At 35.4% G+C, this 16,682-nt stretch overlaps 1 protein-coding gene across 2 annotated transcripts in view; it reads left to right on the forward strand.

Moving 5' to 3' along the window:
- PRKG1 (protein kinase cGMP-dependent 1) overlaps window positions 1-16,682 on the forward strand; it is a 1,239,224-nt gene that overhangs the window by 1,093,647 nt on the left and 128,895 nt on the right. For both annotated transcript variants that reach the window (XM_061195641.1, XM_061195645.1), the window contains exon 8: window positions 15,921-15,986. In XM_061195641.1, the coding sequence (XP_061051624.1) occupies window positions 15,921-15,986 (66 nt within the window). The remainder of the gene's footprint in view (window positions 1-15,920; window positions 15,987-16,682) is intronic.

Below are 16,682 nucleotides of genomic sequence, written 5' to 3' on the forward strand. Positions count from 1 at the left end.
TAGGTGCTTCTGTGATCTGGCTTCTGCCTTCCTCTCCAGCCTGAGATCTTATTACTCCCCGGCTCTTACTTTAGTGCTCCAGAAACAAAGAAGTGTTTGTAGTTTCTCTAGTGTTTGCAACTGTCTGCTTTTGCTCACAGGATCATCTCTGCCTAAAATGCCTGTCCACACTTCCCACCACCACTGATCCAAGACTCAATTCAGCCATAGATTCCCCAGGAAGGCTGTGCTAAAATATTCCCAACTAGAAGACATCAGCTGCTCTCCTCTGTGTCTGGCCATATCATTTTTAATTTTAGTTATATTTACATTTTATTATAATTATCTGGCTTCTCTGCCTTTGCCTTTTCCCCTGCCTTCTGCCTAGGTACACGTTTTGTGGATGAGAAAACTAACCCCAACCCTAACTCTAACCCTTCCAGGAAAAAGAATGCTCTATGACACAGTGGAGTATGTGTAATTTCAACATATTTGGTGTTGGTGGTCCATATATTTATATAATTATTCACATTCTTTTAAGCTTTGTGTGTGTGGTGGGGAGTTCTTTTTGGCTTTTTGGGGTGGATGTTGATGGTGAACTCTATTAAGGCAGACCACCTGCTTAATGAAGACATCATGAATCTTAAGAAGTTACTTCCTCAAGCCTTTTTTATCTTCTCGTTATACTCCTAAGTGCTCTTTCCTTATTTTGTTTCTTCTCACGTGCTACTTTACATTGCTAGAAGGATTTTCTTAAGGCTTATGATCATGTCACCTACATGCCCTTAAATAAATAATTAAAATGTAGGCGTGTCTCAGCTTAGTTTTCTCTGCCTATTACAATCTGGCCCCAGCCTACCGTTCTGGCTGACTTTTCCAAATGCCCTCAATCCAATTTGGTTCCAGTGAAGTTGAACTTTTCAACACACTCCATCATTCATGCTGTCCCCTCAATTTAGAACACTCTTTCTTCTATTATTACAAAACCAAATTCTGTCAATATTTTAAGGCCTGGTTAATGTCTTCTCTTTTATATAGCCATTACTGAGGTTTCTACCTACATGCAGTTTCTTTCTTTTCCTTCCAGACTGCTTCATATATACTTAGCTTGTGGGACTTTACTCCCCTCTCCCTTGTATTATAATTATTTTTGTGCTTCTCACATAAACTCCTGGAACTTGTTTTCCCCAGCTGATACATGGAGATAAGCATATGGATCGTATGTGTAATAGTAATTCTTTTAATTTTAAGTAACAAGTATGACTCCAAAAGGGACCATATTGGAGGGATAATGAGCTATTTTATGGACCCAACTTGGACCTTCCCAAAATTCTAATGAGCAGCCCAGAAATCCATTTAAAACAAATAGGCTTCTCTCTCTGATCTCAGCTGTTGTGTGCACATCTCTCAATCTTTCTTGTTGCGGACCTGTTTTCTCTGCCTTTTCTATCCATACAGTAGAGATTACTTAACTGGAGCTCCCACATGTTCTCAGTTACAAGTGTCCTTGATTTTCAGTTCCCCCTAAACAGAATCTGATTGGTCATTTTGGTCAGGATCAAACATAGCCTACTGGCCCTGGCCACTTATCTCCAAGCAGCTATGAGCGTAAGAGCCTAGAGGCAAAGGAAAGGGTTATCAAACGTTCACCTGGGTGGGCTTAGAGTAAAGGACATGATTAGGAAATTGTGTTGATGGTGCTCTGAGAAGACACAAAAAATGTATCTATTATAGGATTGTTGTGAGGATCAAATATGATAATTTGTGGTAGAAGAAGTATAGCGTGTGGTACCTATGGTCAGACCATCTGGATTTGAATCCCTGCTCTGCCGTTCATCAGCTTTATGGCCTTGGGGTGCCATGGCCTTGGCATGCCCTGATGCCATTCGTCAGCTTAATCTCTGTTTACTGTAGTTTCTTCATTTGTCAAACTGGGAAAGTATAATAGTAACTAATTATAACGTTGTGAAGATGAAGTTCTGAAGTGTAAATCCCTATCACAGAAACTGGTGTATGATGATCACTCAATAAATACTACTTATTGTTAAAAAATTATTTGCATAGTTGCTAATCTATCATTTGCATGAAATAAAAGTTTGTTTCCAACCTCTTATACTTGCCTTTATTAAACTATAATTTCTTGAGAGTAAGGACTCTACATTGTACACTGCTGTATCTGTCATAGCATATAACGTGGTTTCTTACACATTTTAGACACAGTAATTGGATGGATGGATGGATAGATCAATGGATGGATGGAAAGAAGAAGAAAAGAAGGCGGGAGAGAGAGAGGGACAGAAGGAGGAAAGAATAAAACTAACCGTTAAATGCACCTCGAGTTAGAAAAGCAGATTTGGCTGCTTTGTTCATAAAAGATATCAACCCACAAACTTGGGGGCAGAATAGATAAAATAATACAACATATATCTGACAGAGTGGTAACTGACTGTGCTCTGCTCTACAGATCAAAATACTAGCTATGACTGTCTGGTAGTGAGATAAGATCGATTTCTCAGTTTTGTGATTGACTGAATATAGCAACTGATGGTTGCTATATTCACGTGGTTGTTACAACACAGCCTTGTGTTGTAGCTGCACCTAATTAAAACCACTAGATACCATAACTAAGATTATTAAAAGTTTCATTAAGACATTACTTAATTAGCAGGTTATTTGCTGTATGATCTTTAAAAATCTATCAAATGGTATGTTTTATTAAACTACAGATTCTATTTATTGAGCATTTTCTTTTAAGCCATTTCAGATGTAAAGTCTGCAAAAGTTATTGTTGACTTGCTAAGTAATTAGTTGCAGTGTAGATTCCATTTTTGTTACTGCCCAGAAAACATTAATTAAATACTTGGGCCTGATTAGATTGTCTGCCCTCGGGATGTAGATGCATAAAATCGCCAGAATGGAAGGGAGAGGCAGGGCAGTTTTTATACAGCAGTGGACTTGGGATTAGGCGAAAGTGAGTTCATGCCTATGCTGTTACCTCACTAGGATGGTCAAGGCAAACACAGCCTGCAGAATAACACCCATTGACCATACCTCCAGAATTGGCAAGGATAGATATTTCCAAGATCAGGAAGATGACATGATTAGTGGAAGGGACACGTACGCTGAGAACAGATAAATCTGATTTAAGATCCAGATCTGTCGCTTTTTAACTGTATGACTCCAGGCAGGTCCTTGAATCTCTCTACTATGCTTCAGTTCCTTTATTTATTTAGGAGTAGGCAAACTTTTTCTATAAAGAGCCAGATAGCAAATATTCTAGGCTTTGCATATCACATATGGTCTCTCTCACGTATTCTTTGTTTGTTTTTGCTTTTTTTTTTTTTTAAACAACCCTTTAACAATGTTAAAACCATTCACACCTTGAGAACTGCACAAAAATAGGCTGCTGGCTGGTTTTGGCCCAGGGGCAGTTTTCTGACCCCATATGATTGTATTATTGAGATTTCACTTTTAAACAGCAAATACCTGGCTCAGAGAAGTGCTCAATAATTATTGGTTGTCCCAAGTATCAGTGAAGCTAAAACTTTTGGTCAGCTTGAATTGTGCCATAGCTATTATTATAAAGGTGACCCGACTCTGTTCCCATTTGTGCCTCAGGATTCTCAGCTGTACACAGTTCATGGCTCTTGCTACCTGCCTCCTTAGTGCTTTTAACACAGACGTATATAGTCAATATACAGCCATTTATAATTTCTCTTGTCCCAACCCTGCTAGCCTTATTTCTCTCTCTACTTTTTGCTCCCAGGGTTTCAACCATTATGAATTACTTGCTATTCCCTATATACAAGATTTTCTTATGCTTTTCCACAAGCTGTTCCTTGTGATAGGACCACCTCACTTTCTCTGTTGACAAGTTTCTACATGCACATCAGTTCTTATCTGAGGCATCACTTCTTCAAAGTAGCTTCCCGTGATCCTCTCCACCATCAATCCATGCTCCTCCCCAAATCCATCTCTCAGTCAGGGTTGGGACATTTTCATGTGATTCTGTCTCACTCTGTTCACACCTCTGATACTCTGATCACACTGCATTATAACTGCCAATAGTCTGTCTTACCTACTCGACTGTAAAGTCTTGGAAGCCAAGGATTTTGTTCTTTACCCCTCTGTATACCCAGCACCTAGGACAGCACCTGGCTCAGAGTTGATATTTAGAAACTTATTTAGGGTTGCCAGATAAAATACAAGATACCAGTTAAATTTGAATTTCAGATGAACTATGAATTTTTTTTACTACAATTATATTATTACATAGGACACTCATACTAAAAAAAAAAATCATTGTTTATCTGAAATTCAAATTAAATTGGATGCTGTGTATTTTTATTTGCTAAATCTGGAAACCCTAGTTTGTGAATGAATGAATGGATGCCATTCTTTTCTGTATTACAGCAATAAATCATTTTTATTAATTTATGCAGTTTTCAGATTAGAGAGTAAGCCATATTAGAAAATTTCATCAATGTGATCTTAAATCCTTGATTGCACTTTGAAAGCATGTTTTTATATTAACAACAGAGGGACTTAATCACTATTAAGAGATAACTGTTAATCCTTGGGGAACTTTCCAGATTAATAGAAGAAGCATGGCAGTTATGATGGTTTATCAGTAGGTAAACAAGAATAAATAGAATCTATTGAGGTTAGACATGCTATAATAATAATAATCATAATGACAATAATGAATTATGAAAAATATTATAGAGAAAAAATTTGTTTCCCAATTGCTAGTGGATATATTAAAAATACAATCTCAAAGCAATGTTAAATATATATTAATTATTATATACATACCTGTATATCTATATGAAATGTTTTCTGTATACAAATAGAATTGGTAACTTAACCTTTTAAGAGCTCCAAAGTGTCAACCTAACTGTGGTTAAGGGTGTTAAGAAGCAGATGTCCCTGCTCAAAAAATACCTTCCTTGGTTTGTCATCTAGTCGCTATAATTGCTGCCAATGAAAACGGGGCAAAAGGCAGTGTTGTAAGTGACACTGGGAAGATACTGTGTCAAGTATTTTTACTTGCCCCATCTACAAAGCTGGTATCTCTTCAGTGTGATCAGACTGAGCCAGCTTAAGTTAGCCCTAGCTCTGCTAATTGGGGATGGCTATGGGATGAGGCTTGAGGGGTGGCCCAGGGATGGACAATAGCTACCTATGCACTCGATACAGACTAGGCCTTCCAAGAGAGTGAAAGACCTCACCAGCCTCTCTACCCAAAAATTGCTTGTAAGAGTTAATTTCCATTATTTCATATATTTACTTTTAAAAATATTTATTTTATGACAGGTAATTCAGGTACATAGTATAAAATTCAAAAGCTACAGAAGTAATTTCCCTCTTTCCTCTACCCTTTAATCATACATTCTCTTCCCTGGATATAATTACTTTTTCTAATGCATCCTAAAATAATTCATACATTTTAATGTATGCTTATTTGTGTGAGTGTGTGTGTGTGTAATTTATATAAATGAAAGCATATTATACATGGTTCTGCACTATGGTCTTTTCACTCAAGATATCCTGGAGATCATATTCATATAGGTTCTCTTCAGTTCTTTTAATTTTTTTAATATTTCCTTGTCTTATTGTAGAAAATTTTATTTAATCAATTCTACATTGGTAGATATTTAGTTTATTTCCAACATTATTACACACAATGCTCTTGTAACATCCTGTTAATGTCATTATTTCCCCAAGCCATGAATACGTGAGATAAATAATTGCAAGAAAAATATTAAAAAATAGTGCTGAATTGTTATACAAAGCTGAATTGGCTGCAAAGGTTATACTAGATTATTTTCCTACCAGTAGCGTATTCACATGCATTTGCATTTCTCTCACTGTAGTAAATTCAATACCCTGTTTGTTTTTTCTAACCAACGCCAACTGAGGAGTTTAAGTTGTATGCAGTGGTTTGACTTTAGCACTTTTTATTCAAATTGGCCTTATTATACACATAGCCATGACTCTCCTTTCTTTATCCATTAAGTTGTTTCTTCTGTTTATTTTTGATTCAAAGTTAATCTTTGATTTGGATGAAATTATAGCATATTAGATTAATTGAAGAATTTTGTTTAGAGAGCTAGCTCCTTATTCAAATAAAGCAAAATATGAAATATTTGATGAGCAAGTACCAAAAGAAAGCGATCTTTTACAGTTTATTTTAATATTCTAGATATTTCTCTTCCCTAAAAGAGCCCAATTAAAATCTCAATATAATTTTTACCAGTCAAAATAATGATTTTATAAACATTCATTACATAGTTCTTGACTTCTGATCATGAGACTCTATTATTTCAAATGAACATGTCTGATTTCTATGTGAAAATACATTTTTAGTCACAGATAAAAAATGTTACTGTGAAAATCTATGCTGTAATATTCCGCTTACATATTCAGATGGTAGATCACAATTACAGGATTATGATACCCTTTTTTATCTAAAGAAATATCCTTCAATTTGGGATGAATTGTCTCAGGAGCATTGAAAACCATAATAATTATTAGAACTTTTAAAAAGTGTTCCATGTTGGTAAAACTAATTACAGAGGAGAACAGAGCAGTGATTTCAATCACCATTTCACATCTGAAAAATGAAACAGAGAATGGGACATTTTCTCAAGGTCACCCACTAAATTGGCAATAGAACAAAAAATAGGAGACACTCTTCTGGCATGTTGTCTAGAGTTCTTTATAGGAAAGGACATGCTCCTGGCTTGAAGGCACTTTATAAAGGCAATAATCCTTTGAAATATGTGACCAAGGAAATTAACATTCATTTCAAACATGCATCAGTTGAAGTTTTAGTTCGTTTTTACCAGTCATCATTTGAATATGTTTTTTCCTCTATTTTAAAAATAGGAAAACAATTGAAGAATCATTTTTCAGCTCTGTGGAATACAGATGAAACAAAGAAAACAGAAAATACCACACATTATTTTATTCTTGAAAGTACTCATGACTCATGAAACACCCATGGAATAATTTGTCTATTAATTTGTCTTCTCCTGAAATTCCAACTTTATTTGGCCAATTACATTACAAAATTACATGCATCATTATCTGAAAAGAAAAAACAGCTATTAGATTTATTGATCTCTTAATCCATATTATATTATGAAGTATGGTTCAAAGAAGAGGAAGCATAGTGTTAAGAAGAAAGTGAGTGTTTGACTTGAGTAAATGAATAGAACATTATTATAATGTATTCCAGGTTTGATTTTTTGTTTTAATTTTAATTAGAGTAAAATTCTTTCTTCTTTTTTCCTCTTCAATGAAAATACCTGTAAATCATTCAGAAATAGACCAAATAGGCCCCTAAGAAAACAATGGCAATGTAATATCTAAATCGGTACTTCTGAACAACTAATAAAATAATAATAAGGAATAAATGAGAACAACAAACTCTTCTTTCTCTCCATAAAATACACTCTAGGGAGACATTCTTTAAATTTGTAAGACTCTACCAAAGAGTTTAATATTTGAAGCCAGAGCACAAAGTAAATACCATTTGTACTCTAGCAACAATAACAACAGCAAAACACTAGGACTCGGAATTTCTTCTGTGGTTCTTATCCTAGTTACAATAGAATAGACAGAGAATTATCTTTAATGACTAGATAGAAGAGCAAATGCCATCAATCATGTCAACATTCAGAGGAATCACATGTGGAATATGGAAGCAATATGGATTACTGCTGAAGTCAGTTCGGTTTATGTCACAAAGGGAGCACAACAGAAAAGAAATAGCAATATATGTCCCTCTGCCATTGCTTTTCCATCCCCTTTCACTTTCACTAATTCCATGTATTAGGTTGAAACATGAAATTGCCAATAATTGGCCATTTTAACCTGCAAAAACAGCAATCTCTTTGGTTCAATCTAATAAATGTCTATGTTCATTGTTATTGAAGCATGCCATAGAATGCAGAGTTCATAGGTCACATCAAAAATTCATTATGCCATCAACCCAGCAGAAGTAATATGAAAAAGGAATGTGAAAATTTAGTTCTTCCAAATTCATCACTCTATTTATTGTGACCTTGCATGGGTATAGATCCAAAAGGATTTGCATTCTCTCAGAAAGTGAATTAATGCAGTGAATAGAAATATCCACCTATGTTACCAGAAAGAATAAACTTTGGAGTTACTTTATTGGTAATACTTATCATTGCTCTGCCTAGAGAAACATCCTCTTTGAGGTCATGTCATGAGTCCCTGTTATCAATGAAAAAGCAGAGACTGCCTTGGGTGGACTCTGGAAAATGTATCTAGTTCAAACTCAAGTCTTTGTTCGTCATGAGTTGACAAATATTCCTGATAATGCATTGATTTTTATGCATTTGTTTTTTCATTACTCCTATATTCTACATTGGAAGGTTCTAAAGGGCAGAGATCATATTTTCTGTTTAGATATATTCTTTAATATATGGATTTCCATACAGTAACATTTACTTTAATAAGTGTAAAGGACATCAGTGTTTTAAAATGACTTATCTAAAATTATTTCCTCAATACTTTATTTCATACAAATTGTTTCCTCTGTTTGTGCTTTCCACCTAATTTTTAAGATTTTATTAATATGGTAAAGGAAAAAGGTTTCCCTTAGTCAATCTCCTTTGAAAAGTAGATCCTCGGACTAGTCTACAGGATCTGAATGATGGGACCCTGCCTTCCTTTCTGGTTTCTCCTGGACCCTGCCTTCTTTTACTCTATCCCTGAATTTCAACTTTCTTTGTTTTACAATAAGTTATTTCCTACCTCAGGGTTACTGCATGTTTTTATTTCCCTGACTCATCTTGCTAATTCAACTCATTGGGGGGGGGGTCAATTCTTGATGTCCTCAAAAAAGGCTGTCTGTCCTCTGAATTGCAAAATGACATCCTCTGTATTAGATCTATGTTTGCATACTATTTGATCAGCATTTTTTGCGTACTAATTTAACTTCTGTCCCAACTAGACCATAAGGTTCAGACACTCAGAATATAATAGCCCTCAGTAAATATTTGTTAAAATAAACATTGACATTATATTCATGAAACATGTGAATACTTAAGAATAATAAAGTGTTTGAAAGATATTCACCAAGGTGTTAACCTTAGTTATCTCCTGGCAGATGGTATTATAGTATTTTTCTATTTTCTCTCTTTTTTGTTTGTTTAACTACATACTTTTTTCCATGTTTAGTATGTAGACATATTTCTTATGTGGATTTTTTTTCCCTTTAAAATGCTACTGAAAAATCATGGAAGTTTGCGTGGATGAAAGTTTGAACTGGAATAAACGGTTCTTGGAGGAGCCACCTGCATGTACACAGGCATGGAGATGATAGCTGGCGTATTTTAAGGAAACAGTTATTTGTTGCAGGTGCAGCAGAGGATAGTCTGTATAGTGCCTGGAAAGGTGAGAGGTCAGTTAGTGGAGGACCTCAAACTCTAAATGACAGTATAGAAACTTTTCTTTTTTCTTTTGAAAGTTCTCATGCAGAGAACTGACATGACTGGATTTTTATTTGAAAATGTGCAACAAAGTGAGATATGACTTAGAGGAGGGAGAGAGTGGTGGCAAGGAGGTCAGTTATAAGGCCTGATCAGCGTTCCAGGGTAGAGATGGTGAAGGCCCAAAGTAAAGCAGTGGCTATGAGAATGCAAAGCAAGGATGGATATAAGAGATAAGGCAAAGATAGAACTAGTATAATCAATCATAGGCAGTGATGGAGAAAGGAGAGTAAAAAAATGAATCTAATCTTTTGAGCCTAGGCAAATGCAAGAATGGTGATGTCATTTACCCAGATAGGGAACCCAAGGAAAACAGTGGTTTTGAGGTTAAAAGAAAATGAGTTAGGTTTTAATTAGAGGTTGCAATGGAACTTTCAGACAAGTGTGTCCAGTAGGAGAAAGGTAAAGTTAGAAATGAAGACTTAAAAGTCATTAATATAAAACTAACAGCTGATGCCATAGGATTATGTGAGATTTCCCCAATGAGAAGAGTTGGAGCAATCAAAAAGAAGGCCAAAGAAAGAATTTTGGAGAAATGCCTATTTTCTAGTGAACCAAGGAAGAGGATTCAGGAAAACAAACTGAGAAGGTAGCGTCAGAAAACAATTGGGAGACTGATTTAGAGTAGAATTTTAGGAAAGGAGGTTTCTTGAGAGGAATGCTATCCAGAAGGGTAACATGCTTTCTAGATGTCAGAGGATCCTAAAGTGACGACAATGATGATGATGATGATAGTTAACATTGATTGGTTGCTTACTCTATGCCAAGCTTGGTTAGAAGACAAGTGTTTATTTGCATTAATTCATTTTACACTTAGTGTATGTGTTCTATTGGAGTGTGGGAGTTATAAATCATGTTAGAATAACTTCATGACTAAATAGGAAGTAGAGTTAGTGAATGGCCTGATACAACTTTTTTTTCACGACACTTACCTCCTCTGGGACCAAACTTTCAAATAGCACAGTTGAATTTGCCACAAACTCTGCAATTCTAGTTCATAATTAATTCAAAGTCTAATTTCAAGTGGCTTTTGGATGCTTGTCATAGCCTATCAGTTTTGAACATCCTATGTGTTGTAGTATGATTGCCTTTGATTTTGAGATGAAAAGGATTTATTTTGTCCTAAGTTTAACTGTGGACATTGCCTGTTGCACTTGAATGAGAATGAAGGGCTCTGACCCACGGTTGCTGTAAGCTGTCAAGCCATTGGAGTAGTGTCACTTTCCATCAGGGTTGGCACCGAGGGAATGCTAGGACTCTGATGACAGCAGTCACATTGCTCTAGAGCTGAAAAGGGAGAGCCTCTCCTGGAGCAGTTACTTTGCGTAAACTGTTCTGCTTTGGCCTCGTACACTCTGTGTTCCCGGAGAGAGATCAATGCACTATAGAGTCCTCTAGCAGCCATGAGACATGAGAGAATTGCTTCAGAAAGAGAAGAGTCAATGTAAACCCTTGCTATGGATTATTCAGATACTGACAACGACTCTACTTTGGGGTACAGTGATGATGAAGATTCCAGTCATGAAGTTCAGAGAATATCAGAGTCAGTGCACAGAAAACCGTATTTGCAAATACTTTTGGATATTTTTTCATGCTCTATGATTTCATTGAAAGGAATTTCTAACTCCTCCAAAAATGCTTAAAAAAAGAACACTACTAAACTGCATAGCTTTTGTTCATTAATCAATGGCAAGTTTGTGAAATATCTGTTAATTTGCCAAACAGTAGCTACTTCTGCAGTAGTACATGTTTATTAATTGTCATGCTGAAACAAACTAATATACAGGTACAGAAATGAATGAATATGAGATTTTTATTTTTAAAGACAATGTGCATGTTAGATCTGGACTGTTATGTAGATACATGGAGCTTTACCTACTATAAAGAAGTGTGCTGTGCTCAGAGGCAATATGCATTTGGTGAAAGTTTTAAGTATATTAGACATTATCTTAAAATTCTATTCATAAAATTCTCTTGCCAATGTTTTTTCAGTCTCATATATTATTCTATTAGAAATTATCAAACACCCTGATATGCCAAAAAGTAAAACTAAAAGAAAGCTCAGTTTTTTTAAAGGAACATTATCTCCCTCTTCTTTTCCCCATGTCTAAACTAGTATTACATGAAGCCCCTGCTACCTTGGCACATGTTCTGTGTGAAACCAGTATCATAACAGCTATGTAGATACGTTACATAGCTGTGGAGCTATTAGGACATCTCTGTTTTATGAGTATTTAATATTTCATATCTCAGTCCGAGTGATATTTGTTTTTACCATGGTCCTTGGTCCTATAAAGGAAATAAGCACACACAGTAAGTCACAGTATTGTCAGCTTATATAAATATATTCTCTCATCAGAAGTTTCTACAATCTCTCCTAAAATAAGGGATTAATATATGTCAATACTAGGTCAGGTAGCATTTTTCCAGGAGCAAGCTCTCTGGGTATGCAGGGACGGCGTTTCCAGACACCTGCATAGGCAGGCATAGTGGCATTAAACATCTTTTTTTTTTTTTAATTTTATTTATTTATTTATGGCTGTGTTGGGTCTTCGTTTCTGTGCGAGGGCTTTCTCTAGTTGTGGCGAGCGGGGGCCACTCTTCATCGCGGTGCGCGGGCCTCTCACTATCGCGGCCTCTCTTGTTGTGGAGCACAGGCTCCAGACGCGCAGGCTCAGTAATTGTGGCTCACGGGCCTAGTTCCTCCGCGGCATGTGAGATCCTCCCAGACCAGGGCTCGAACCCGTGTCCCCTGCATTGGCAGGCAGATTCTCAACCACTGCGCCACCCGGGAAGCCCCTAAACATCTTAAGTAGAAATGCAATAACATTGTAATGGCAACATGAGTTTGGCTTTGAATGAACTTGGCATTGAATGATTTTCTATTGTTATATAACATTGTTATAAAGCAACATAGCAGGGCTATGACATACTATGGATAGGAACTCTAATAATTTGAGAATCAAAATGGTTTATTGATTTAGCTTTGCAGTTGGGCACCCATAAACATATTAATGCTGCTTTTTAAAATAGTTAAATATAATTTTTATACTGATGGGCAGAGAGACATTATGAGTGCTTACTGCTCAGATGTCATCCTGCAGTAGAATGAATTTAGAATAGTTGTCAATTTAAAATCTTATAGCAGAGGGTATAGGCAGGGAACTGTTGAGAAAAGAACATGGGCTTTGGAGCCAGACAGCTCTTTGTTCAAATACCAAGACTGCGACTCATTAGCTATGTCTGTCTTTTGGTGTATTACGTAACATTTATCCCCAAGTGTATATTTCAGATAAAATACCCACCCTCTGTTATATGCATTAACTGAGATTTGTGCAGATGGTTTAATATAGTTCCTGATATATACTAGATGCTCAATAGATGGCAAATATTATAATCCACTGTTTAATATGCTGTTTTTTCTCCATGTTATGCATCTTTTTTGTTTTGATACATGTCACATTACTAGGTACTGAGCCTGATTGTAGGCCATAACTTACAAAATTTCCTTTTTTAAAATAAAATATTCTCAATTTCTATTGACTATGTCACTTTTCTGATCTTTGATTTTTCACCATCTACATTTTAAAATATCTATGTATTTTCTTTTTGTTGCAAGGAAATTGCATTTATTTTGAAAGTATATCCAATTTAGACCAGATAATATGATACAGTTTTAAAATGTTGGACATTTGTGATGAAAGCATTTTTTAAAAATTATATGCATGGAAAATACGTTGAAAATGAAGCATTATTTTTCACATGTTATATTTTTAAAGACTCTGTGGGCAATTTTAAGTTGTCAAGGTAGAAATATATTTTAGGGAAAGTTAGTTTTCTATAAAGCTGTGATAGATTTTTAAAAAATACACTGGCAGCAATTTGTAGTAACATATGCTGCCATGAGCAGTCTCCTAAGAAATAAGTCATTCATACAATTTATGAGCCATCTGATGGGCATTACTGATGATTTCTGTCTGTTGTGTCCACTTCACCAAAAACTACTACGTAGAAGTAATAATGGACTTGAAAATATATTATCTATTTCTATGGAACAGAAAGAAAATCCTCACTTTGTTCTTGGGTAGTAGCATTTCATAAAATACCAGACAGCACCTCCACAAAGACAGTATTGGTGATGAGAAAAATTAGAAGTAATGAACGGCAGGACCCACTGCTCTCTCTCTGCTAGGCATTGTGAAAAACATCATTATTGCATTTAAGACCATTAAATGGGCACTGTTATCATTCCCATTTTTATAGATGAGGAAACTGAGGCTTTCATAAAGCGTGTATACCTTGTTTTGTAAAACTGAGATGGTGTGACTCCAAAACCTGAACTCTATTCTTCCCAAGGTTTCAAGATTCCTATTCACACACTTACTAAGCAACTCATCTGTTCCAGCCATTCAGTATAAAATGGGGAGCAAAACTAGCCATGGACCCTGCCTTCATAACGTTTAGTGGAAGGAGGATAGAGCCATTAACCAACAAATAAATGCATAAATTATAAACTGTGATAGGTACTTGGATGGAGAGGTACATAAGGCCATGAGAACAGATAAATAGGGAACCCAACCTAGTTAATTCAGCACGGCATCCCTGAGGAAAGGGGCACCTAAGCCGAGATCTAAAGGGTAAGCAGGTGTGAACTGGTCAAGGAGTTGGAGAGAAAGTTCCTAGGCTTAGGGAAGGCTTGGTAAGAAGAACTCATGACAGGAAGGAGATCTTGTGTTCAGTCGTTTAGAGGAGCCAGTTTGGCTGGAAGGTGGAGGGTGTAGGGGAGACACTGGGAGGATCATACTGGAAATTGAAGAGACTGAAATAGGAATTTTAGAATCAGAAGCGAACTTTGTATGGTAGGTAGATTAAAAATATACAATAATCAATAGGTTTTTTTCTTTAATAGCAATTACCAATGAGAAACAGAAATGGAAAAGGAATGCCATAAGAGAAACTGATAATATAAAACACCTAAGAATACTTTTTTTAAAAATGCTAGGAAAAAGATTAAGTGAAAAAGATTAAGAAAGATTAAGACATAAAACTAGATCTGAACAAGTGGAGAGTCATGCTGTGCTCTTGCAAGGAAAATTAATATAATCAGAAAGTTCTTCTTCTGAAATCAATGTAAAAATGTAATACAACTCTACTAGAATCCCAATGTGGGTTTCTTTAGATGTGGAAAAATGATTTTAAAGTTTTTATGAAGTGTGAATGCTTAAGAATATCATCAAGATATTTCTGAAAAAGAATTTTGGTAGGGGAAACTGCTTTTCCAAATACTGAATACTAATAGTTACTATAAAGCAACTGTAGTGGTAGCAGCATCATGTAGCAACAGTGAAAGACAAAAGGATCAATGGAAAAATATAGTTCAGAAGTATCCGTGAGAACTTAGTGTATTTTGAAAAAATAAAAATCCACTGGGAAAATCTTTATTTTCAAGACTTTAAAGCCAGATATTAGAGACATATGATGTTTCAATTATGATTTTTAGATGGTTATTAACACCATATTATTTCCTACATACATATCTCTGTAATGTATTTCAAACTTATATTTATCATTAATTATATTAGCTTAGAAATTTTACCTTACTAGGAAACAGTGTGTTTCAAGTATAACTTAATATTTCCATGACAGTGGTACTATTAAATTTTTAGTAGCTCAAAATGAAATGTGAATGTTAATTTACCAAATCCACCTTTGACCACAGGATAAGATGAGATACCATGGCAGATTTATAAAGGTTTAAGAGGTTGATAGATATTCCTGCAGTGACCAATTAGATGCTTATAAAGGAACAGTATGTATATACATATTTCAATCAGAGTTATTAAGATTTGTTGAATATTTTTGAACAACCATAAGCTCTGGTATAGGTGAATAACTGTTTATTATAAGTTGCCAAAAGATTGGTCACATAAGTACAGGGTCTCCAAAATAAGAAAATGATTAAAACAGGTCCATTATTCTCAGGGTAATAATGATAAATTCATACACAAATGGATTAGATACTCAAGTTTCCAGAATTATATCTTCAGGTCTTTTAAAAAGTTTACCTATTCATGTTCATTACTGTATTTATCATCATCCAATTAATTCATTAACTCCCCAAATAGCATAGGGAATGATGATATAAAATTTTGTTTCATTTGTGTAAGTGAAACTTTAAGTTTGAAAATTATAACTACTAGATTATAATTGTAAGATTTGTGTGATAAATGACAAGAGTAATATGGTTCCTCAGGACAAAGAAATTTGAAACATGAACAAAGCTTAAACCTGGAGTGCAAAAAGTGCAAAAAGAGTATACATAGTTTAATATGTGTCTTGAATTAATCATAATGAACACTTTTCTTTGATGTTAAAGGGTGTTTTACTTCAATCTCTCTCTATTTTTTTGTATAGGGAAGATGTCAGAACAGCAAACGTAATTGCTGCAGAAGCTGTAACCTGCCTTGTGATCGACAGAGAGTAAGTGCCTTGCTTTCTTATGCATATTGCACACTCATATCAGTGACACACATAAGTTCCTGGAATTAGACATCGCTTCATGGAGCTATTAATACCTGTTTTATATCTTTTTATTTAAAATGAGTTCTATATTTGATTCGCATTCCCTGTTATTCTTGGAAGTGGCTCACTCTGCCATTCCAACTTTGTGATCTTTAACAAGGTATTTAACCACTATGAACTTCATCTCAGCTCATTTGGGAACTGGGGATAATGCAACATCATAGAGATATCGTGAGGATTGATGAGAACACATGAGAAAAGCATGTGTTCCAATGTTCATTGCAGCTCTATTTACAATAACCAGGACATGGAAGCAACCTAAGTGTCCACTGACAGATGAATGGATAAAGAAGATGTGGCACATATATACAATGGAATATTACTCAGCCATGAAAAGAAATGAAATTGAGTTATTTGTAATGAGGTGGATGGACCTAGAGTCTGTCATACAGAGTGAAGTAAGTCAGAAAGAGAAAAACAAATACCGTATGCTAACACATATATATGGAATCTAAAAAAAAAAAAATGGTTATGAAGGACCTAGGGGCAGGACAGGAATAAAGATGCAGATGTAGAGAATGGACTTGAGGACACGGGGAGGGGGAAGGGTAAGCTGGGATGAAGTGAGAGAGTGGCATGGACATATATACACTA

Source organism: Eubalaena glacialis, chromosome 1 (assembly GCF_028564815.1).
Source record: "Eubalaena glacialis isolate mEubGla1 chromosome 1, mEubGla1.1.hap2.+ XY, whole genome shotgun sequence".
Taxonomy (NCBI): domain Eukaryota; kingdom Metazoa; phylum Chordata; class Mammalia; order Artiodactyla; family Balaenidae; genus Eubalaena; species Eubalaena glacialis.